Source organism: Tenrec ecaudatus, chromosome 1, assembly GCF_050624435.1.
Source record: "Tenrec ecaudatus isolate mTenEca1 chromosome 1, mTenEca1.hap1, whole genome shotgun sequence".
In the NCBI taxonomy this organism is placed as follows: Eukaryota; Metazoa; Chordata; class Mammalia; order Afrosoricida; family Tenrecidae; genus Tenrec; species Tenrec ecaudatus.
The window spans coordinates 35,786,723-35,811,825 of NC_134530.1; the positions used below are offsets into that span (position 1 = coordinate 35,786,723).

The 25,103-nt window shown below is 54.8% G+C and overlaps 1 protein-coding gene across 1 annotated transcript; it reads left to right on the forward strand.

Moving 5' to 3' along the window:
• Positions 1–4,133: 4,133 nt before the first annotated feature.
• Positions 4,134–18,461, forward strand: AGTRAP (angiotensin II receptor associated protein). The gene is made up of 5 exons (XM_075550868.1): positions 4,134–4,278; positions 13,274–13,308; positions 15,450–15,555; positions 16,490–16,685; positions 17,797–18,461. Exons 1-5 carry the CDS (start codon positions 4,252–4,254, stop codon positions 17,910–17,912), a joined length of 480 nt encoding a protein of 159 aa, XP_075406983.1. The 5' UTR covers positions 4,134–4,251; the 3' UTR covers positions 17,913–18,461.
• The last annotated feature ends 6,642 nt before the right edge of the window (positions 18,462–25,103 follow it).

Here is a 25,103-nt window from a genome sequence, read left to right on the forward strand (position 1 = left end):
CTCGTGCCCCAGCTCCCACTGTCCCACTGCTCCCTGAAGCTGGCCCCAGATCCCAGGGGAACCGTGAGAAGGTCAGGTCCACGCTGACAAAGGGCCATGTGGAAGAATGAGACTCCCAGGCCGTCCCTTGCCCTGGAGGCCTTTGGCAACGAAGTCTGGATCCTGTGTGCTTGTGGTGAATGGGGAGGCAGCACAGGAGGAAAAGGGCGGTGGCTAAGATCCAGCAGCAGTCCCCGGCCCAGCCCGGCCATGGCTTTGCCCCCAGGCCCAATGCACTTCTTGTGAAGGCCACCTTCTCACAGAGCTTTTGGACAAGCACCCTGGCTATTTGCTTTTCTCTGCTAACTGCAAGGTCAGCAGTTTGAAACCACCAGCTGCCCTGTTGGAGAAAGACAAGGCTTTCTAGGCCCCTAAAGAGTTACAGTCTCAGAAACCCACAGGGGCGGTACTATCCTGTCCGATAGGGTTGCTCTGGCTGGGAACCGACTCGAAGGCAGTGAGTGAAAGGCTTGCCGATTGGCTGAACTACTTAGAAAGGAAATGGCTCGGAACCACATCCGTGTTGTGAGCGTCCACCACGGATGGGTCCTGGGACACCTGGGAGTCCTTTCAAAGCCTTGTTGTCATAAAGAGCGATGACGCTCTGGTGATGTCTCACAACAGCGATGAATCTAGAACACATCATGCTGAGCAAAATCAGTCAGGTGCCAAAGAACAAACACGGAACAATCTCGCTTACATAAAATAAGCAACCATGCAGAAACAAAAGATTATCAGCGAGTGGAAGAGACGGGGGGTGGGAGTGGGGAGGCGGAGGGGAGAGATTTACTGAGGGGCCTTGAGTTTATGCTAATGGTGTCAGAATACGTTGGCAAAGCATAGAGAGGATTGCAGACAACCTTAAGTACGGAATCTAGGTCTCTGACTTCTATGTGTGGAAATTGTTGGACTGGTGTATGTGTTTTGGAGATATCTTCAATGCACCGAAAACAACCCTGGATAAAATCTGCTCCTGTTCAGTGCCTCCTCCTCTAAGGCTCGTGCACCCTGAGGGAGCTGGCATCCCTGTTTTCTAGACACGGAAACATTCAGAGAGACTGACTGACTCACCGGAGGTCACAAAGACCCAAAGCTATAGAAGTGGGGAGGAGAGGAGAGCGGGCGGGTGAGACCTGGGCCTTGAGATTCCCGAGCAGAGCTGTTCCTTCCCAGCAGGCTGGGTGGGGTCCATCTTGCAGGCTTGCTAGGAGGAAAAGAAACAGGGCTGTCCTGCTGGGTGGACTAGTGTAAGTGACACACAGGAAGAGAGACACGCCCAGGTCCAAACGTCTGCCATCTGGGAATGAGAATGCCTTAACAGAGAAAAATGGTTTTTTGCCAATGTAGTTACGTGAAGGGTCTGGAGACGAGTGTGTCCTGGGTGGAAGGTGGCCCCTAAACCCAACGTTGTCCTTAGCTGTCCTTAAGTTAGCCCCCGACACTCCGTGTACAAAGAAACAAACCACCATCTGGTCTGGTGCCACCCGCGTGATGGGTTTGTTGTGGCCCACAAGGCTTCCACTGGCTGGTTTTCAGAAATAGATAGCCAGAACTTTATTCCTAGCCTGCCAGTTTGGAGCCATCCCTGAAACCCAGTCAGCATCACAGCCACACGGAGGCCTCTACCGACAGGCAGAGGGCGACTAGAGACAGCGACACAGGGAAGGTCAGGGGGCAGAGCTGGGAAGGAGGCTGCCAAAAGCCAGGGCATGCTTGGGGCTCTCGGAAGGTGGCAGAAGCCAAGAAGGATTCTTTCTTAGGGCCTTCCAAGGGAGGGCCTCCCTGCTGACACCTTGTGGGTCCTCGGACACTGCTACGCCTCACCCTGGTGCTCTCTCTCACCAGGATGTTTCATCTTTGTCTTTCCCTGTTTTAGAATTATTAACTATGTCTATAAATTATGTTTGAATGTGGGATCTTTTTTCTCCCTGACTTACCCAAGTAGGTATTTAGTAACTTTAAAAAAAATTTTTAGCTGAAAGAGACAAAGTTAGTGAAAGGTATGTGTCGGGTCAGGGACAGGCTGTCAGGACCTCACCCCTTCTCCCTGCTCGTACCAGGAAATAAAGCTGACAGACAATCCTCAGAACAGGCTCCAAGAATAGCTGTCTGTCCTCCCCACCTGCGAAGGCTGGACAATTGGTCTAAGGAAAACATGACAGCGGTGGAAAATCCCCAGCAGCTGCAGCCCCTCCCCCTCCCCAAAGGGACCCTCCTCTGCCCCTTCTTTAAAAGCCCACCACTCTCCTCACTGGGCGTGACTTCCCTGGGCTTCTGGCTAGCCCACAGAACCTCTTTTCTAATAAAGAGCTGTTACAGTCTCAACTTTTTCTCTTTGTTTGTCCTCGTGCCTCAGTTTACCTCTCAGCATGAAGAATTTAAACTTGAGTTCCAAAAGTATGCCCACTACAAATGTGACCTGAAGCCTGTGGCATGTCCTTTGTGGAGGTCCACGCGTCCTTCCAAGTCAGGGTTATATCACAACACCTCTGGCTCCTTTGAGAATACCTATTTCAGTCTCCTTTATGCCTCCTCAGTGCTCCTGCCAGGGGAGTCTCCCCTCTGTCACCTCCCAGATTCTGGCCCGAGGTAGTCTGGTCAGTGTGTGAGTTGCAAGACTCTCCCCAAACCCCACTTTAACTACCTCCCCGCTGACCTGGCCTGTTCTCGCCTCCTTGTCCAGCCCAGTCTCTTCTTGTCTGCAGCTGGGCTGTGCCTCTTGGGAGAAAGATGGGCCTTTCTTCTCCTGTAGAGTTTCAGTCTCCGAAACCCACAGGGCAGTCCTAACCTGTCCTCTAGGGTTGCTATGAACCAGAGCGGACTTGATGGCAGTGAATGTGGTGGTGGTTACATCTCCTTGACAACGCAGGCAGTTTAGCTCAACCTTGAAACGTGTGGGTTCTGGAGATAAACTAGTTTCAGGACTAGTCAGTGCGGTGACTTTGGGCAAGTCACGTATGTCCCTTAGTCTTACTTTCCTAAGTGTCAGTAAAGATCTGAACAGTATCTGCACTGTAAGATGGCAGTCCCCCAGTGTAGCCCGAGGGACTTCATTGTGTTGACCGCCTTCAATCCCCTGCTGGCAGCCAGCTCCCCATACCCTCCTTCCTGCCCCTCCCCGATCTCCTGACAGACCTCCACTCTAGAGATCTGCAGACTCTTCCTGATCTGGTGAGCACCTGATAAGTGAAAATGTAACTGCCTGCATGTCCTCCCTCCCTGTAAACCAGCTCTCTGTCTTCACCATAAAGATCTCTGGTTTTCTCCTTTGGGGCGAGAGTGCTATTTCAGGGCGATCACCCCCTCTAGGACCCGCTGTGTAATAAAGGCTTTAATTGTTAATTAAGTGGCGCGGTTTGATCTCGCCTGGTACTACAAGATCATTGAGAGCCTTTCCTATGACACTTTTCACACCGTTTACCACAAAATAAAACTTCTCACTGCCTTTGGGTCGATTCTGACTCCTAAGAAATACTTGATAAATGTCATCTCTCACCACATCCACTGTTTTGTGTTCTGGCCTGACAAGTTCATCAATGGTTGTGTTCTTCCTAATCACTAACAGATCAAAATCATGTCAGGGTAAAACTGTATTCCAGGGGGACTTGACAGTGTGTGTGTGTGTGTGTGTGTGTGTGTGTGTGTGTGTCCCCTATTAGAAGTCTGACTTTAAGTCGCAGGGTGGATTTGAACAGCCATCCTTTCCGTTAGTAGTTCAGCGCTTAAGTTTGCACCAAGCAGGGTGCCCTGTGTAGTGCTTGCCCATTGACAAGCCTGGAGCTGTTCTCAAAACTCCCGTTCCCGCCTCCCAAGGATGTGGAATGATCTGTGTCCGTTTGAACACGGAGAGGGGGTGCCCCGGGGACCGAGACCCCAGCCGTGGCCACTGCCAGTGTGCACCCGGCTGTCGGTGGCCCCACGCGCCCGGGGGCAGCAGCCAGACGGAACGTGCCGCCCTGGGCGTGCAGAACCCGGCCGTCCCGCCCCGGCCCCGCCCGCGCTGCCGCGAGGACCCAGTGGCCCGGGCCCGCCCCGCCCGACGCCGTCTCCGAGCAACGGGCCGCGCACGTGACCGCTGGGCCCCTCACGTGGCCCGCAGGGCGCTCCGCGCGCGGGTCTGCGCCCCAGCGCGGGGCGGGGCGAGGGAGTTGGCTGCGTCGCGAGCGGAGGAGCCCCTCGGCTGGTCCGCAGGTGCCCGCGGCCTGGGTCCCGATGGAGCTGCCGGCCGTGAACCTGAAGGTGGCCACGGGCGGGGCGGCGGTGGGCGTTCGAGAGGCGGGAGGAGCCGGGAGAGACCGGGCTGCCCACGCTCGGCCAGAGTCGCCGTCCAGGCGCCTCACCTGGGCGCTTCCAGCCTGCGCCGCGGGTCGCCGCGAGTCGGCGTCCCCTCGGAGGCAGTGGGATGGACTGATGGAGAGGTGGGAGGCCCGGGCGTTTGCTGCGAGGGGGGAGGCCGAGAAGGCAAAGAGCCCCTCACCCCTTCCCACCAGTTGGGAAGGACGAAGTGCACGCAAACCTCCCCGGGGTGGAAGGAGCTAAGAAAACGCCACCGTGGGGGGCTCGGAGGGGACCCTGGGGGCTGACCAGGGAGGGGACGGAACGCGCTGTCCCGAGCTAGCCGCCCCCAGCCATGAGCTCCGCCCTGGAAGAGTGCTTCAGGCCTGCAAGCCCAGAATTCCCCAGGAACGGGAGGAGGAGCCGGGTGGGGAGTGAGGGAGAAGGCTCGCTGGACACGAACTCACTCCCCTCTGCGCGCGCGCGCGCGCGCGCGCGCGCACACACACACACACCACAGTCATTGGGGCCAGAACGTTCTCCTGGACCCCTAAATTGGGCCCTTTATCCCCAAATGAGGTTAGCATAAGGTCCCTGGGCGATGCCTGTGGCTTGCTTGCTCCGTCTACCACCTGCAGCCTGGCGCTCACACTGGGTTTTGAGCCTTCCCTCCCCAAAGAACATTGCCAAGAAAATGATAGGGCAGGTTTCCTCTCTAACACACGGGGATGCCAGGAGCCCAAAGCCACGGGGAGACCACAGATTCGGTTTGAGTTGTTCAAGAAAATCCCAAGTTAATAGAAAGTCGTTTTCTAAAATGTGCTAAGTACAACGTTCTTGTTTCGTAACTAAGAAACAAGAACCAGTAGAAGTTACATACAAGCAGGAAACCCCCGCTTTGTGCCCTTTGGACGATACTGTGGGACTTCCTGGAGTTTCTTCATTTCCTGTCCTGAGCCCTGGGCAGCTCTTTTTCAGGAGGGGCCTGACCCCGCCCCACAGCCCACGTCTTGGCTCTGTCTGCTGACCAGGGGGCTAGGTCCTTAGCTTTGGGGTGGAAAGTACAAACCTTGGACCAGACTGGCCTCTGTTGGGTCTGGGCTCCGCCTCTCATATCCAGGAATGCCCTTTCCCTCAGAAGGCTGGACCATTCACCCCTCTGTGGGACTCAAGGCTGGCCGTTTCCAAAATACTTTATCATCTATGTTTGGGTGTTTCGACATGCCTTGGCTAGGATTTCACCTGAGAGGGCTTCCCCTCCAATCCACAGCTGGAGAGCAGCTGGAACTGAGGTTGGGTTAATGTTAGCTGGGAAGGAATGTGTAAGAGGACAGCGGAGGTGTGCTGGCCTCAGTACAGAAGCCGTTGAGTAATTGCACTGCTCCTGGTGATTCGGGGCTGATGCAGAAGGGTACTTTGCTGGCCACCTTGCCTCCGATTAGAGATTTGTACAAACTGATGCTACAAAGGAGGAGCTCTGGTGTGAGAATGGGTTATGCATTGGGCTGCTAACCGCAAGGTCAGTGGTTCAAAACCAGCAGCCGCTCTGCAGGAGAAAGTTGAGGCTTTCTACTCCCATAAAGATGTGCAGCCTCAGAAACCCACAGGCGCTCTGCTCACATAAAGATGTGCAGCCTCAGAAACCCACAGGCGCAGTTGCACTCTGTCCTGCAGGGTCGCTATGAGTTGTCATTGACTCGATGGTTGACTCAATGGCAGTAACTCAAGCCAACCACACTCACCGCTGTTGGATTGATGGTGACTCACAGTGACCCTATAAGACAAGGTAGAATTGCCCCTGTGAGTTTCCAAGACTGTAACTCTCATGGGGGTAGAAAGCCTGTCTTTCTCCCAAGGAGCGACTGGTAGTTTCAGACTGCTGACTTTGTGGATCACAGCCCAACATGTAACCACTATGCTACCAGGGTTCCTGTGGCAGTGACTAGTGGATGGCAAAAGAAGGAGAGAATCTGGTGAGGGACAGTTCTGCACTGTGTCAGTCAGGTAGACTAGAGAAATAAATTCATAAACATGCATATGTGTATAAGAGTTTTATATAAAATAGCAATTGTATATTGAGAATCCCAGCCCAAGCCAGATCAAGTCCATAAGTCTGATATTACCCCATATGTCAATACTAGTCCATAAATTCCTCTTTAGACTCACGCAGACAGGCAATGACGCCGAATGCAGGAAGACAGCCCAGTGGGTGGAAAGTCTTGTGGATCCAGTGGCGATGGAAGTATCTCAGTGCTGGCAGGGGTCTCCATATGAATCCTTCAGCTCCAAGGCTCTGGCTGCCATCAGCCTGTCTCCATGTGGCTTGTCAACAGCAGTGTCTCACAGGGAGTGTGTGTCCTGCCCCCAGCGAGCTATTTATCTCCACGCCTCCAAGTGAGGTCATCAAGCTGCGCCCTGATTAACAGGCTAAACTCCACCCCTTCACTCTTAAGTCTCAAATTGACAACAGATTATGTAACTACCACAAGCAGGAATTGGGGGAGAGAGCTCTCCTCTAGGGAGTGTCTGTGGCGTGTCAGCTCCTTAAGAAAGCTGCATGGCTATCTTTTAACAGATGAGCAAACTACGGGCCAGAGAAGGTAAGTGTTTGCCAAGGTCACACAGGGATGGAGTGGCAGAGTCAGGATTTGAACCCACATATGTCAGGCCCTGGCACCATGTCCTTTGCTGGACACTGGGTTGGCTGGGGCTGGCTCCTGTGTGATTGCCGTGACTAGCGGGAGATGCTTCTTCTGTTTGGCTTCGTTTGTAGCAGCTTTATGGCACTGGTAGGCGCATCGATGACGCTGTGGTTAAGGCGCTCGGCTAAAATTAAAAAGTAGGTTGAGTCTGTCGGCCGCTTCATGAAAAGATGTGTCCTGAAAGACTTGGGGCATTGGAAACCATATGGGGCAGCTCTGCTTTGTCCTATAGGGTCTCCATGCATCAGAATTGGCTCAGAGGGGTTGGTTTGAGGTATGGGGCCTGCCACAGAGGGAGCAGTGCTGGGTTTGGATGTTCAGAAGGAAGGGCTGCTCCTGCCTTAGGAACAACTCCCCATGTCTCCATGGTCTTAGCAGCTCCCAGCCGGAGGACAGGTCTGTTCTGGGGGTCCTAAAGGGCTAGGGAAGCCAGATACAACACAGGATATCCGGTTGGATTTCAGATCGCCAGCACCTACACGTTTAGGAAAGTATGGTCTATGTAATACTTGGGACATACTCAGAAGTTTCAGTTCTTTATCTGACGTTCAAATGTAATTGGGTGGTGTAATCTGCTCAGTGCTGGGCTGCTAACCCAGAGGGTGGCAGTTTGCATCCACTTTACTGCACCCAAGAAGAAAGGCCTGGTATCTGCTCTAGAAAAGCCATCGACCCCCTTCGCCGTGGGGGGTACCTGGTCTGTGATCTTCAGGAAGGGAAGTCGATTTCTAGGCCTTTCTTCAAAGGAGCCCAGAGTTGGCTTTGAACCCCTAACCTTTGGGTTAGTAGCTGAGTATTCAATCATTTGTGTCACCAAACCTCTTAAACAGACACTTCTGAACTCACTTCCATGGAGTCAATTCTGTCATAGCAACACTGTAGGACACTGTACAGCTGTTCCTTTGGATTTTCCAAAGCTGTAAATCTTTACGGGAGCAGAAAGCCTCATCTTTCTTTCATGAAGCAGCTGGCAGTTTTGAACTGCTGACCTTGCAGTTAGCAGCCACCAAAGCTCCTTACACAGGTACTTAGTGGTTGCTAAATGGATCCATGCCCTGACCAGCCAGATGCCATTTCTCTCTGGCCGTGTGGCACCCCTGTGGGGCACACGGATGACGTGCACTGCCTCCATGTCACAGATAAAGAAATGGGGGTTCAGAGATGTGAAGGAATGTGACCCTTGACCCAGATCCCAGCTCTCCCAGCTCTGTCTCCCACAGCCCCCTGCCACCTCGGTCCTCCCTACGTGCTGGTGTCCGTCTGACCCAGTGGGTGTGCTCTGAGAAAGACCTGGGCAGCCTCTCTTGGGCTACAGCACTGTCTGTAGGGTCCAGGCACTCAGGAGGTGCCCCAGGGTGGAAAGGGTTAAGTTCTCAGTTACTAGCTGAAAGGTGATTGGTGGCGTGAACCCACCTGGAGGCATCTCCGAAGACGGGTGGCCATCTGCTCCTCCATAGCCCCAGTCTGGGAAACCCCACAGAGCTGTTCTATTCCGCACACATGGTCCCCCAGGAGCCAGGCCCCAGCTCCTTTCCTCTTGCCCCCACTGCCCAGACCATTCTAGATCCCAGCCCCTTCCAGCTTCTTTCTTGACCTCACAGTACCTGAGCCTCCCAGCCTCTTCTTGGTCACTGGACACCTCCCCCAGAGCCCGCAGACAGCCCTTTGTGCTGACCATGAGTCACTGGCCTCTCCTCCCTGGGGCTGCCGGGAAGGACAGGGCCAGCCCAGGCTTGCCTGGAACTTTAATGACAGCAGGCCTTCTTGGTGGCCCACTGCGTGCTCCCCGCTGGGGAAACTGAGGAGGCTTAGTCGTCCACGTTTGTTTTGTTTTGATCCCAGAGCGGTCAGAGAAGTTCCACATGGTACTCAGTTTTCTGGCTCCTTATAAAGGCAGCACGGTGATGTCTCAGAGGGCCTTGGGGCCTCTGAGGAGCTGCACTTTGTCAGGGTGCTGCTCTTCTCCCCAGAGGGGGTGCAGCTTTGGCTCTCGCCAGGCGTGCATTCCCAGTGTGCATCTCTGAGGCTCTGCAGAACCATCTACCCACAGGGTCCCCTCGGGCCAGCTGGCTGCCTTCGGCCCCGCCCTCTAGCTCTCCCCGCTGCTCCTTAGTCAGCGGACTTTGCAGCCCCAAGAAACACGTGGGCAACTGGGACCCTGTGTGCACACTGTCGAGATGCAGGGACCAGAGCCCCCGGGAGATCACTTAGAAGCAAAGGTGGTTTCTGAAACTAGAAGTCAGACCGCGTGTTGGTTCTTTTTTCTTGAGGACAGTCCCTGGAGGTCACAATGGTGAATGGGCTTGACTGACCATTGGTTAGAGACCCGAGTCTTTCTGGAAGCACTGCGGAAGAAAGGCCTGGCTCTGACCTTCCAAAGAGCCGGTCACTGTTCTGCGCTGACATGCTGCGGGTCAGCCTGAGTCTGGGTCTACTCGATGGCCTCGCTTTGTTTTCTTGAGGAAAGGGGTGCCCTCTCCCCTGGTGTCTTCTCTGAGGCCTGGCCGACCACGTGGCCTCCAGGAGGGGGTAGAGGAACTAGAAGGTGCCCCTCAGCCACTGCCAACTGCTCTGAGAAGGATCAGGGCAGAAGTCCTGGGTAGAATGGGAGTGAGATATGGCCGGAACAAAACTCAGCATCCCCACAGAAACCAGACTCACAGTCAGACCAGAGACAGGTGGGCCCCTGAGCCATAGTCCTTCGGGTCTGGACGTGAACTGCCCCCTGCGGTTGAATAGCCAGCCGTTTCAGAGTAGAAGTACAGCATGTACCCAACGTCAAAGGTCAGAGGGTTAGGAAAGAGGAAGCCCGGGGAGAGAGTGGCATCAGCAAGGGGAGACTGAACGCCAAACTCATGGTCCGCTCTGCTTCACAGTAAAAAGTTTCGGGGTTATTTTTTAATCATTGTATTGGGGCTCATACAACTCTTATCACAATCCATACATGCATCAGTTGTGTCAAGCACACTTGTACATTCATTGTCCTCATCATTCTCAAAACACTCGCTCTCCACTTAAGCCCCTGGCATCAGCTCCTCGTTTTTCTGTTTTTTTTCCCCACTCCCCCCTCCCTCATGAACCCTTGATAATTTATAAATTATTATTGTATCATATCTTACACTGCCCGATGTCTCCCTTCACCCACTTTTCTGTTGCCTATCCCCCAGGGAGGAAGTTATATGTAGATCCTTGTAATTGGTTCCCCCTTTCAAGTCCACTCTCCCTCCACCCTCCTGGTACCACCACTCTCACCACTGGTCCTGAAGGGTTCATTTGTCCTGGATTCCCTGTGTTTCCAGTTCCTATCTGTACCAGTGTACATCCTCTGGTCTAGCCAGATTTGTAAGGTAGAATTGGAATCATGATAGTGGGGTGCGGGGAAGAAGCATTTAAGAACTAGAGGAAAGTTGTAGGTTTCATCTTTACTACTCTGCACCCTGACTGGCTCATCTCCTCCCCTCAACCCTTCAGTAAGGGGGTGCCCAGTTGCCTACAGATGAACTTTGGGTCTCCACTCTGCACTCACCTTCATTTACAATGATAGATTTTTTGTTCTTTGATGCCTAATACCTGATCCCTTCGACACCTCGTGGTCACACAGGCTGGTGCGCTTCTTCCATGTGGGCTTTGTTGCTTCTGAGCTAGATGGCTGCTTGTTTACCTTCAAGCCTTTAAGACCCCAGATGCTATATCTTTTGATAGCTGGGCACCATCAGCTTTCTTCACCACATTTGCTTATGCACCCGCTTTGTCTTCAGCGATCGTGTCAGGAAAGTGGATATCATGGAATGACCGTTTAGTTGAGCAAAGTGTTCTTGTATTGAAGGAGTACGTGAGTGGAGTCCCAATGTCCATCTGCTACCCTACTACTAAACCTATAAATATATGCACATAGATCTATTTCCCCCACAATCATAAATATATTTACATATGTACATGTCTGTATTTATACCTCTATAAATGCCCTTTGCCACCTACTTCTTTCCTCTATTTCCTTTTACTTTCCTCTTGTCCCACTATCATGCTCAGCCTTCATTTGGGTTTCAGTAATTCCTCTCGGTAACATTGCCCTTGATCAAGCCCTACCAGTCCTCCCACCCCAAAAAAGTTTTTTAAAATAAAAAAGACCTCACTGCCCGCCTCCCAGCCTCCCCTCGGCACTGGCTTCCGCTCACTTCCCAGACTGCCCCTTGCTCCCTTCTGCTTGAATTGCCCTCTCCCCTCCTGCCCCTGGCTAAGTCCCCCCACTCACCATCGTTCAATCTCAGCTTCCGTTTTCCTCCCTCGTCATGGAAGGAGATCTCTTTTCCATTGCTATAACTTCCCCTACATTCCTAAGGCTGACCCCACCCCATCCCTTGAAACTATGCCTCCAACTTAGGGCCTCTGGCACCACCCGTAGCCTCCGCCACTGCCATGCTGTCCACTTGCTCCTGACCCTGTGCCCACCTGGGCCCTGCCCCATGCCTCGGATGCATGTGCCCGCTTGCTGGAAGGCCTCGCCATGCTCCCTCCCCTTTGCCCAGTGAATCTGCTCACCTTTGCGGTTCCTTTCTTTGGAACTAGTGCTCACTGAGGTCGCCCTGTCTGACCACCACCCCATAATGGCTGTGCCTGCCTGCCTTCTCTTGCCCTGCAAAGGCCCTTCTGGTGATTAGAGCAGAGACCAGTTGCAGAAAACCCACTTGCCACCGACCCAGCCCCAGTCACGGTGACCCCACTTGTGCCAGAGGAGAGCTGTGCCCGTGGGGTTTGCAGTGGCTGTTTTTGTGGGCATCACTTTGGGGTGCACTCGAACCTCCAACTTTTCCATTAGCAGCCGAGCACTGTCCCCATTGGCACCACCAGGGGCTCTAGTTTCACAGAACCGAAAAACCTCACCTGCCGCCATCGAGTCGGTGCCAGCTCCCGTGTGTGCGGTGGCCGTGTGGTGTGTGACAGCGAGGACTGCTTCCTGGCGGTTTCTGGCTGTGGTCTTTGTGGATCTTCAGCAGTGCCCCTGACGGGTTCCCGCTGCCACCCAGGGACCACGGCGGAAGGACACACAGTGCAGGGAAGAGGGTGGGATGTCACCATTATCCAGAAACAGTGGCCGGAGGGTTTTCTGGTTCTGTTTACCCTTCACTTTGATCTTAGGACGTCACTGACTGTCTCACCTCATGGCACCTAGAATCACACCAACTCTGCCCAGGCTCTCCTCCCCAGCTCACCCCCAAGCCCACTGTTCCCTGCTCTCGGGCCATTGGCCTGTTCCTCCAAGGTACTTGCTGCCCGCCCGTCCACTCTGCCTTCCTGCCTTCAGCTCGTGTCCCAGGAAACCACACTTGTTGGCACCCACCTAGGGAAGCCCCCTCTGATTCACGCCCACGCTCCCCAAAAGAAACTTCCAAAGACAAGACGTGTCAGCCGCCCCACAGGCCAGAAGGTGTGGATGTGCCAGCCTCCCTGAGCTGGCTCACGTCTCCCTTCTCCTCCACCTCTGAGCCAGTCACTGTTAAGGTCTTCTTCAGCAGACATTGACAGAGACCCTGTCGTTAAATCAGTCCTGGTGGTAGAGCGGACGTGCACTCAGCTCTATTCAGATGTTTGAGTCCCCGGTGGTTTCACTCGCGGGAGGAAGCCGCTTCTATGAAGCTCATAGCTTGGGAAGCCGGACGGGCAGTTCTAGTCTGTCCCGTAGGGTCGCTGTGCGTCAGAATTGACGTGACGGTCAACAGCAAGTGTAACGGAGCAAGTGGGTCTCTGGCAAGGACAGGCAGGCCCTGCGTAGGGGTCAGCAGAGCCGGGCTGTCTCCCTCTGCGGGCTCTTTCTGCTTCTGCAGCTCTGGCAGCACTACTTGTCAATGTGGCATCTTCACCTGATGCTTGTCTTGCCGTGTGTGTGTGTGTGTGTGTGTGTGTGTGTGTGTGTGTGTATGTATGTACTTGTGTGTGTGCTGCTCTTTCTCAGAAACACCATTAAAACGGACAGGCTTGGGAAACACCCCCCCCACACACACACACATACACGGTGTGACCTTCATAGCAGACAAGGAGCCCCATTTCCAAGCAGATGATAATCACAGGAATGGGGGAAGATTATAGCATTGCTTTGGGGGAGTAGGTGGGGGGCAGGGAAGAACACACTGTTCAATCCATGACCCCCTCTTACATGCCCCCTTGCCTTCTGGCTCCAAACGCTGCCCCAGCCCATGCCCCGTGGTGCTGGCACCCACAGACCCATTCTAACCCACCCCCCACCCAATTTTGTGCCACAGGCGATCCTCCTGGCTCACTGGCTGCTGACAACCTGGTAAGTGACCCCGTGGGCATCGGGTCTATGGCTGTGCCGGTGTCTCCTGCTGGGTCCAAGACTGAAGACAGACTTTATCGCTGGCAAGCTCCCCAGCACCCCATGATTGTCAGGGGGGCTGCAGCTCTGAGAGCCCCCCTCCCCCGTCACTGCTGCCTCTCTGAGCTCTGAGCTGCATCCAAGGAGAGTTGCAGGCCCGGCCGTGCTGACAGCTCAGGTCCCCTCTGGAGAGCTTGTGAGGCTGGCTCCTGCCCAGGCAGCCGTGGGCGGCCCAGGCTCTGACCTTAAACTCGGAGCCCTGCTTTCTCGTCTAACAGGGGCCTGTTACCGACCCTCCCGCTTTCCTTCTGCGGTCCCGGGGAGGCGGCCCTGCTCCCATCTATCGGGGCTGGCCAGCTGCCTTTGTGAGTAGCTCCATGAACCTGGGACTCCCAGAGGTGAGACCATCAGGTTAGGAGTGGGCCCGCCCCTCCCACACCACCTTCCCCGCCCAGACAACAGACCTGGGCCTCGGAGGAGTCCGGTCAGGACACTTTGGCCAGGCAGGTTTACCTGTTGGGACTCGGTTTGCACCTGTAAAATGGGGCGAAGGGTGCCCACCTGCAGGAGTCAGAGGAAGGGTCTGTGGTGCTCAGCCAGAACCCCCAGGACCTTGCGCAGGGAGGGCGAGGACCAAGGATGGGTTTCCACAGTTGCTGGCTGTGAGGCAGGGGCAGGTTTCTTCTAGAGAAAGGGCTTCCTTCCAAACCAAGACCAGAAGCCACCGAGCTCCTGGGTGCCCTTTGGGATCGCAGTGATAACGTGGCTAATGATGGGGGATGCGAGGGAAACCGACGGCTTCCTCAGTTGCACCTCCCCCTCCCCTCCAAATGGTGATTTGGGGCGTCTGGCCTGGGGCCCTGGCATCAGAGGGTGAAGTGACTCCTCCACTTGCAGGCTCCAGCCACACCTCTTCCTGAATGCTTCCCAAATTCTCCCCTCCGGCGAGTGCCGCCCAAGCTTACAGAGCACCCCTGCAGGCTGGGCCAGGGTAGGCCCAGGGGGAGAGTGGCACCGGTCCTCACGGACGTCCTGTGCCGTCGAGAATACCAGGATGGGCTCTCGAGCCAGACTGCCTGGGTTCAAATCCCAGCCCTGCCCCTTGGCAGCTGTGTGATCTTGGGCAAGTTGCTTCGCCCTGTCAGGTGAGGGCACTACTACGGCCCCCTCCCAAGTGAACACAGCTGCACACACATTAGTGCATAGCGGTTTCCCAGCACAGCGCCAGCTGCTCAGGGCGTGCTCACTTTTATTCTCATCCGGCTGACAAGCAAGTAAGTAAACAGTAGCAATTTGTAGCCCAGAACTCGAGGAGCTCAGTCAGTGAATGCGGACCCACGGCAGGACGGCTACGACTGCCCCTGTGGCGTTCTGGGACTGTCACTGTTGACGGGAGTAGAAAGCCTCATCTCTCCCCGGAGGAGCTGCTGGTGGGTTCGAACAACTGACCCTGCTTGAGAAAGTAATGAAGGAGCACCTACCATGGGGAGGTGTCCTGGAGTGAAGCTCTGAGCTGAGACTAAAGGACAAGGGGGCCAAGGGGCCAGGGCAAAGGGAGCAGTGTGGGCAGTTGGAGGGAACGCAGCCTGTTTGAGGGGCAGAGAGACAGGCTCAGGGGCCTAGAGGTCTGCAGACTGTGGGCAGGGTCGAAGCCATGGTGAGGAGACCACGCGGTATTCTTTTCAGGATGGATGGCATGTGGGCATTCTCTAGCAGAGGGAGTGACCTCACTTGACTTACATTCAAAATAAAAACAGTAACACCAGCGCCCATCAAGTCCACTCCGACTCCTGCTGACCCCCAGGGTCTCCGAGGAGGACTGGGCTCCCGGAGCTTTTCAGTGGCTGGTTTTCCAGAAGCAGGTCGCCAGGCCTTTCTTCCTCAGAGCTTCTGGATGACTCCCGCAGCCGCCTTTCCAGCAGCCAACCCTGTGACCCGCTGTTGCACCCAGTCCTGACGTGCAACTGGGTGCTATTCGGAGCAGGAGTGGAGACCGAGACCCCCACAGGCCGCAGAGAGGGTGGTGGCTGTGACTGAAGCCGACCATCAGTGGGACGCACTGGCATTTGGGGGGTACTTGACTGGGGTACCTCTTTCTGCAGGGGCTGCTTTATATTCTCAGGCCCCTATGCCTGGGCCAACTTCACCATCCTGGCCTTGGGCGTGTGGGCAGTTGCTCAGAGGGACTCCATCGACGCCATAAGCATGGTGAGCTCGGGGGATGGCGGGGTGGGGGGGCAGAGGCCAGGGGTCCTGACTTCAGGGTGCGCCGTGGTCCCTGCTCTTGTCTTCCCCTCACTCACCCCAACCTTCCTTCTCTTCCTTGTGCCACCCACCCCATGACCCTTCCTCAACCCCGAACCCCGCGAACCTTCCTCATGCCGCGACCCTTTCATACAGTTCCTCATGTGGTAGTGATCCCCCCAACCATAAAAATTATTTTTGTTGCTACTTCATTACTGTCATTTTGCTACTGTGATGAATCATGGGACCCCTGTGAAAGGGTCGCTCAACCCACAAAGAGGTCGCAACCCACAGGTTGAGAACTACTGCTCCAAGGCCTTGTAAGTAAACCAGCCTCACTAGGCCTGACCCGCCTGCCTGGTTCAGAGGGCCCGGGGCCTGCTCGGTGTCCTCTTTGGGAAGTACAGCTTGACTGTGTCTGTAGCCAGCGACCCTCCCCAGTCACCTGACTCAAGGGCTCTTTTGTCCAGGCGGGATGTGGCAGGGGGCTGCCCCTGGCTGAGTGGCTGCCACTCAGTGAAGTCACCAGTCGTTCCCCGGGGACAGCTGCCCAGTGCACAGGAGGTCTCCAGAGGCAGTGAGCTCCCAGGCGAGGCCGCTCTTCAAGTCCAGACCCGGGCTGGCTCTCAGCATGATGGAGATGGGGTGTTCCTTGTAGGGGAGACGGGGTTGCATGAGCGTTAAGAGTCCTTCCAGCTCGAGTTATGGGACCTTGTCGAGAGAGGCGGTATGGGTTCGGTGGGCCAGCTGGCAGGGTCCCTCTGGGCCCAGTGTCCCCGCCTCCTGCCTGCTCGATCCCTCAGGACTCCGTAGGGAGCCGCCTGAACTTTTTCCTGCTCGGGGAGAAGACAGGGATGTCACAAACTCATGGTGCCCTATGTGCCCGCCTGTCTTGCAGTTTCTCGTTGGCCTGGCAGTCACCATCCTCCTGGACATCATCCATATCAGCATCTTCTACCCGCGGGTGGGCCTCTCCGACACGGGCCGCTTTGCGGCGGGCATGGCCATCCTCAGCCTGCTCCTCAAGCCCATCTCCTGCTGTTTCCTCTACCACATGTACCGGGAGCGCGGGGGAGAGGTCCAGGTCCACATCGGTGAGTCCGCCCCCCAGCCTCCCTGCGGACCCGCAGCCCTGGCCTCTGAGCCCGCCTTCCCCGTGGCACTAAGGGCACGGGCCACTAGAAAGTGTGATGGTCCCAGACCTGCCGAGGAGCCCAGGCAGACAGACGTCAGTCAGGCAGAGCCTCCTCTCAGTCCAGTGCACTGGGTCAGCTGAGGGTGATGGGGCACTCGACTGTGCCAGCCTTTTCTCTCAGGTCCCACCTGGCCCCTCTCCTGCCAGGTAAGGGCTTCCCACTGCCCTAGCAGTGACAGCTCCCAGCCTTCCCCGGCTAACCAGCCCTCTAGCCCCCAGCCCCGCAGCCCACCCCCCTGCCCCTTTGCCCCGCCCTCCTCCCATTCTCAGACACATGTTCTCCTTCCTTTGTCTCCCAGAGAGAAGTGGGTGGGCAGAGAGGGGGCTTCTACCTTCTTACACCTGCGATCTGCCCAGGGGAGCAGCTAGGGCAAGGACAGGAGCAGGCTGGGTGCCCACCCCAGTGGGCTCAGCACTAGGCCCAACCCCACAACCCTGCCTCCAGCTTCAGAGCTCAGGGTCCTCCCCCTGCTGAGCGGAAGGCTTTTTGTCCACCTCCCCCCCCAGTAACGTGAGATGTGAGACCCCCAGAGCACCCAGTGAGGTGACCCCAGCGATCCTGTGTGCATCAGAATAGACCTGGGCTCCAGAGAGTCTTTGGTGGTCGATTTTCCAGAAGCAGATTGCCAGGCCTTTCTTCTGGGACCCCTCTTGGGTGGGGGTGGGGTCCTCCTGCCCCCAGCCTTCTGATTAGCAGCGGAGCACACCCCTGTGCCTGCCACACGGGACACACGACTGCGACTGTGGCAAAGCCCTCCGGTGTGAGGGGACTCCCTGCGGGACACAGGCGCTTTTCAGGGGGACACTCCCCGAAAAGACCAAAGGAATGATGTTGCAGCAGAACGAAGGCGTGGTGCCCAGGGGTTGCTGCCTTGTCTCTGTCCTGCTGCCAGGCCTCCCAGTGCCGCCCTTCCCAGTGGGGACTGGGCGGCTCTTGGTTTGGACTCAGCAGAATTTCCTGAGTTTTCTAAATCCCTTCTTGTTTTCTACCCCCTGATTCCCTGCCCCAGGTTTCCTCGGACCCTCGCCCGAACGCAGTGCCTACCAGACAATTGACTCCCCGGAAGCACCCAACGACCCTTTCGCAGGCCCGGAGAACCGGGGCCAGGGGACCCGAGGCTACTGATGCCAGGCCAGGCCCAGCCTTGGCAGCAGCGTCCCACCTGAGGGGCTGTTCTCGGGTGCACGTGGCCTCCCCTTCTTGGATCTCAGATGGAACTGGTCCTTAGGCCCCCATGTTGGGGGCTTGCCTGAAGCAAGTGCCTGGAGAGGCCAGGAGCCCCTGTGTACCCCTACCCTGTGCCCACACACAGACCGCCCCTCCTGTCCATCATTCCAGTGGTCCCCAGGCTGGGGACCATAGTCTCTGTCCCTACCCTATTTTCTGCCCCTCCCTGCTTGGTGCAGGCCTCAGACCAAGCAGCGGCCGAGACTGGCAGGGTCAGGTAGCTATGGGCCAGGGACGCCCCCTGCCCACGCCTTACCACCCCCACTTGCCAGGGGCCCATCCACCAGCTCTGATAGCATCAGGGCGATCCCAGTCCTGGAGCAATGCAGCATGGGAACAAGGTCCCAGTGTCTCACTGCCTGGTCACAGAGCGCCCAGGGACCCCTCTCAGCTGGAGCAGGGTGTCCAGGACCAGAGCCCTGACATTAAAGTTGGGGGAATCCTTTCGCTGGACTGTGTCTGGAGCTGTGTTTGATCTCTCCAACCTGGGCTGGGGCCTGGGCCTGGGGCTGGCCCTTCCTGGGAAGGGCTCTCATTCTAATCCCCCGGTGAAGAAGCCTGGGCCCAGCTGCTGGGTCCTGAGCCTATGAGGCTCCTGGGACAGGAGTTGAGAGGTGACAGCAGTGTTTCCTGGCAGACTGTGTCCCAGACACAGCTGACGTGCACTGGCCAGAAGCTCGGTGGGTCCCAGAGCAGAGACCCCACCCCACTCTGGGTCTGGACACTCACAGTTTGCTCCACTCCAGACTGGAGCACGACCTCCACCACCCCATCTGTCCATCTGTCAGTCCAAACAGGCTGTGTGCCTGCTGGACCAGGGTCCGAGCTACAGTGATGAACTGGGGTGCCCACCGGGTCAGGGTGGGTGGGTGGGTGGTGGGGCATTCAGCAAATGCTCTCAGCAGAAGGGAGACCCTGGGCGGTGCAAACCGTGTGCATGCTCAGCTGCTCACTGAAATGTCGGGGTCTGAGCCCATCCAGAAGAGCATAGAAGAAAAGGCTGGCTGTCTAGCCCCCAAATCCAGGCACCGAGACCCCCCTGGGGCACAGTCCCCTCTGACATGGGGCAGGATCAGCTCAGAGGCTATGGTTCTCAGAGAACTTCAGTCTCAGGGAAGAGCCTTCAGGGGACACAAAAGTGGACAAGACATCACAGAACAGCATGCTCACAGACGGTATGCGCTAGGAGCGCAGGTGGGAGCCTTCGCATCTCAAAACTAGACCGCCCATCGTCCACCCGCATAGAAGGAATAAGAATAGACAATGTGCAGCAGCCAGTTGCTGTCCAGTCAAGTTTTAAAAGTGGCTTTATTGCCATGTAATTCACATACAGTTAGATTGTTCAATCCAATGGAGAGTTGGGTAAGCATCACAATTTCAGAACATACTCTTTATCTCCTAATTATTGTCAGCTCCCCACGCCCCCCTGCCATGCCCCTAGGTGGTTATTCATCGAGTTAGCATTTCTATAGATTTACCTGTCCTGGATTTCACATACAGAAAACCACAAAGAACCTAAAAAACAAACAGCAATGACAAGAAATGAGAAAAAAAAAAACATTAAAAGTGGAATCGACTTTAGAATGGTTCAAAAGTGAGATCAAGTGATGAGGTATTACATTTGAATCTAACAACGTCTGCCACAGGGGACTTTACAGTGTCCACTGTCTGACAGCGAGGCTAGTCACATGCCTGGACTGGTCAGAGGGGACTCACAGGAGGCTCGGTCCATGTGGGCACCCTGCAAAGGGACTTTCGACTTCTGTCATCCGCAGCCTTCTGCAAACCGGTGTTCAGGATTTAAGCTCTGATGCCATTTCCTTCTCCGGAGTTGGATTATATTGTTTGCAATCCTTGGATCACTTGGGCTGGTGTGCTTCTTACATGTGAACTTAGTTGTCTCACTTAGATGGTTGCTTATTTTACAACAAGGCTTTATTGAAGACCGCAGACTCAATTCTTTCTGATAACCGGGAACCATCTGGTTTCTTCGCCACTGCTGCGGCATCCATAGCTTCAGTGATTTTTTTCCACAAGGGCCAGTATCAAGTAGGGCCATTGTCTGGTCAGTTTGACTCATGGTGACCCCATGTGTGTCAGAGTAGAATGGTGCCCCATAGGGATATTTTCCCCGTAGATCACCAGTGCCTTCTGGTCAGGAGAGCAGGAGTCTCCTAACCTCACCACGCCGCCATTTTCCCGTCTGAAAAATGGGGTAATAATACCTGGCCCTCGGTGGCTGCAATAACGGTTGTGAGGGTGGCGGGGGAGCGGTGATACATTAGGTCATCCTGGTAAGTACAGGCAAACCTAACGGGTTAGAGCTGAGGATTGAAATGGTGTGACTGCTCATTACAGGAAGCCAGCGTAATTCGTGTTAGATCTTTGTTACCTGTATTACCATGTTAATCACAGCGGCTCATCTGTCTGACCGTCCATCTGTTCATTTGCTGTCAAGTCAATAAGCATTACTGAGTGCTTTCCACGAGTTTAAAAAACAACTGAAAAAAAGGATCAATAAGTGACGTCTCCCTCTCTAGCTGTCTTTCTGCCCGCACAGGTGCCAGGGTGCCTTCTGTTTGCACATCTGTAAGTCTAGGGACTTCACCTGAGAGCTCAGCTCAGAGCCCCAGCAGTTTTGCTTGAAGGAAACCTAGAGCTCCCCTGGCCCAGTGGTTTTAAAACTCTGTTTCAAACCTTTGCTCAAAAGAAATCTTACCCAGTATATGAAGCAGCTAGTCTGACAGCATCCCCTCACCCCACCACCACCACGCCAATTTGGAAAAGATCTTGTAGATCAGCGGTTCTCAACCTTTGGGGGTCGAACGACCCTTTCACAGGGGTCACCTAAGACCATCGGAAAACATGTGTTTCCAATGGTTTAAGGAACTGAGTCACCTCTATCCATTTCCAGGCAGGTCTGCCCACATGCAGACACACCCACATGCGAGTACCCGGCGTGAAGACTTACCCATGCTACACCATGCTTCAAGATAAAATTTCATTTATTTGTCATTAGAAATCAATATTTCACATATTGATTACATATTGTTTTGTGATGAATCACTATGCTTTCATTATGTTCAATTTGTAACAATGAAAATACATCCTGCATATCAGACATTTACGTTATGATTCATAACAGTAGCAAGATGACAGTGATGAAGTAGCAACGAAACTAATTTTATGGTTGGGGGTCACCACAACATGAGGAACTGTGTGAAGGGGTCTCGGCATGAGGAAGGTTGAGAACGACTGGACTAGATCTTCCTGTGGAAACAGAAGAACCCCACCCACTGCTGTTGAGTTTATTTAACTCATAGCAACCCTCTAGGAGGAAGCAAAACGGCCCTCTCAGGCTTTCAATGTATCGATCTTTCCCGAGGAAGACTGCCACGTACACAGACTGGCTGGTGGGCTTTAACCACATCTTTTGGCTTGCAGTTGTGTGCTTAAACTGCTGCACCACCAGAACCCCTCAGCTTCTAGTAGATTCTGGAAACCCTTGGTGTTCCTGGGCTTGTACATGTATGTGTCTCGATTGTTTTTCACTCCCCCTGTGTGTGTCTTTGTGACTATTCTGCCCTTTCCGTTACACAGAAGTGATTAGGTTTAGGACCCACCTTACACCAGCAGGATCTCATTCACATAACCAAAGAAAAACTTTCCAAAAAATGATCATATCCACAGGTGCCAACATCAAAACTGTCACCGAGCCAATCCCAACTCATAGAGACCCTGTAGGACAGGGCAGACCTGTTTTTGTGAGTTTCTGAGAGTATTACTCCTTAGAGGAGTAGAAAGCCTCCTCTTTCTCCTGAAGGTATAGCTGGTTTCAAACCACTGACCTTGCGGTTAGCAGCCCAGCATCTAACCACTACGTCACCAAGGAGGGCTCTTATCCGTAGGCTCTAGGGTCAAGAATGCAACATACACTTGGAGGAAGGGAAGCACCATTGACCTGGGAGACTGCCAAGATGCCTCAACGTTGCCTCTTTGGGGGACAGGATTAACAGAACAGTCAGTGGTCTCACTCCCATGGAATCAGTGCTGACTGACCGCCACCCCCTGTGGGTTTCGGAGACTGTAACTGTTCAAGGGAGTAAAAAGCCCAGTCTTTCTACCCCGGAGCTGCTGGTGGTTTTGAACTGGCGGCCATGCGGATCGCAGTCCAAGGCATAAGCTCTACGGTCTCTATGAGTCAGAATAGACCCAATGGAATGTACTCACAGTGAAACCTAACCTAGTACCAGGCAAACGGGACCTCGAAGAAAAAGTATTACTACAAATAAAAGAGGGTTAAACCTGAATAACAAAGGTCGGCTCAGTTCTCCAGGAGTAGATTAGACACGTGGGTCTAAGACGGAAGCAACAATCAACCACCCCGTCTTCAAAACTTAAGGAGCCCTGGTGACCGTGGGTAGGCGTTGGGCTGGGTCTGAGAGATCAGCAGTTTGAGGCCGCCAGCTACTCCTCAAGAGGAAGATAGGCTTTCTACTCCAGCAGCATTACTGTCTGAGGAACTCCCAGGGCAGTTCTACCCTGTTCTACAGGGTTCCTATGAGTCAGCATCAACTCCACGGCAGTGAACTGTGTGGGTGTGTTGTTGTTTCGGGCCTTCAGGAATTGCCTTCGTTTTTAAACTCCTCTGTGTCAATTATTTGTCAAATATCTGACATCCAACTGGTGAGTTAGGTACATTATTTGTTCCCAAAGCCTCACTCACTCACGGCCATCGCGTCAATCCAGACTCACGGTGACCCTGTAGGACAGGGTAGAACTGCCTTTGTGGGTTTCTGAGACGAATTTTTTTTTAATGCTTTGATCGGGGGCTCTTAATCTCTTATCACAGCCACACATCCATCCAGGGTGTCAAGCACAGTTGCACATGCGCCGCCATCATGATTTTCAAAGCATTCTCTTCCCGCTTGAACCCCTGATATCAACTCCCCATTTCTTCCCCCCCACTCACCCTCCCTCACGACCCCTTGATAAGTTATAGATTATTATTTTTCATAAATGACATCGTCCTCCGCCGCCCCTCACCCACTTTTCCCTTGTTGGTCCCCCTGAGAGGGGGTTCTAGTTCGATCCTAGTGATCAGCTCCCCCTTTCTACCCCCACCCTCCCCTAATCCTCCTGGTAGCTCTACTCTCCTTGTTGGCCCTGGGGGGCTTATCTGTCCTGGATTCCCCGTGTGGCGGCCCGTCTTCACGGGAGTCGAACTGGTGTCTTGAGGCTCGCAGCCCACTACGTAGCCACAGCTGTCTGGGCAAGAGCAGGCACCAGCTGGCAGGTCTGCCCGGGCGCGCGACGGGCGAAGGCTTGCGGGGGATGAGAGACCTTTGGAATCCGGAGTTAAAGTGACGGAGGGAGGGCCACCGCCAGAGAGGAGTCATCAGAAGGACCACGGGCAGTATTGCTTTGCGTGACTTGTAACCTGGGGTGCGGAGTCAGGTCGCGCGCCCTGCAGCCGAGCCCCGCGCTCTGGGCCACGCAGCCACCCCAACGCCAGCGGGCACGCGCGCGGCTCGGGACGTGGCGACCGACACCAAGTGGACACCAAGTGCACCCTCGCGGGCTGGCACGCTGCTGTCCGGCCCGCAACCACCCTACCGGCCAGGGTCCGGACAGTCCTGCCGGAGGCCAGTGCGTGCGGACGGACAGACGACCGAGGGACCCGTGAGAGACAGCCGAAGGGAGCCGACCTGGAGGGAGAGGTGGGGGTGAAGGGCCCCAGGGGAGAGAGGGGTGCCAGGCACGGGGGCGGGGCCAGTGGCTGCACCTGTCGCTAGGAATGAGGTGGGTCAGTGCGGGGGTGGGGGGGTGGGACGTGGGTGGGTGGGGGGTGTCCTGGTTGGGAGCATGCGCTGTGGAGGCCGCCCAGGGCCCTACCACTGCTGGGTACCACTGTTGCCACTGTCTGGCTAGAGAGCCCTGGGCTGGCTGAAGGAGCCCGGCACAGCGCCTGGTTCAGCCGTTCATTTCACATCCATTTGTGAGCCCCTGCTAGCAGGCCTAGGGGCCGGGTGGTCATGCTTGGACTGATAACGCAGGGTCACTAGTTAGAAACCACCCGCCCCTCTGAGGGAGAAAGAGGCTTTCTACTCCTGTTTATAAACAGGTACAGATTCAGAAACAAGAGGCAGTTCTACTCTGAGTCAGAAGGGACTCTGTGGCAGAGAGAGAGAGAGAGAGAGAGAGAGAGAGAGAGAGAGAGAGAGAGAGAGAGAGAGAGAGAGAGAGAGAGAGAGAGAGAGAGAGAGAGACCAGAAGGAGGGGGGTTGGTTGGGGAGAGGATGTCGAGGCAGGGCTCACTGTGATGGGAGGCAGGACTTGAACACATAATGAAGGGAGAATTCCAAGCATGTGCAAAGGCCCTGAGGCCGCAGCATAGGTGGCGACTTCAGAGAACCCTGAGGAGACTGGTGTATGGGGTATGGTGAGCAAGGGCAAGGGGCAGGGATCAGGCGGAGGTAGCTGCAGTCCAGATAACAGAAGGCAGTAGGTGGCAGTTATATGGAGAGGTTTAATTCTTTTTTTTTTTAAATTGGGGGCTGTACAACTCTTGTTACAGTCCATCCATCCCTCCACCGTGTCAAGCACATTTGTACAGTTTTTGCCATCATCATTTTCAAAACATTTTCTTTCTTCTTGAGCCCTTGGTATCAGCTCCTCATTTTCCCCCTCCCTCCTGAACCCTTGATAATTGACAAATGGTTATAATTTTTTTCATGTCTTATACTGACCAATGTCTCCCTTCACCTGTCCCCCTGGGAGGGGGTTATATGTAGATCATTAGGATCAGTTCCCCCCTTTCTCCCCCAACCTTCCCCTTACCCTCCTGGCATCACTACTCTCAATCTTGCTCCTGAGGGGTTTATCTATTCTGGATTTCCTGTGTTTCCAGCTCTTATCTGTACCTGTGATAGAGGTTAAATTCTATTGGACGTTGTCTTTAAGGCCAGGGGCAAGTGTTCGAGCCTTTGTGGGTCATCCTTTGTCTGTTGCAACTACTCAGCTGTGTTGTGGTGTAGTCCCTAGTTAACACCTGATGGTCGTGGCTGTGTTCCAGTCTAACTTTATTGA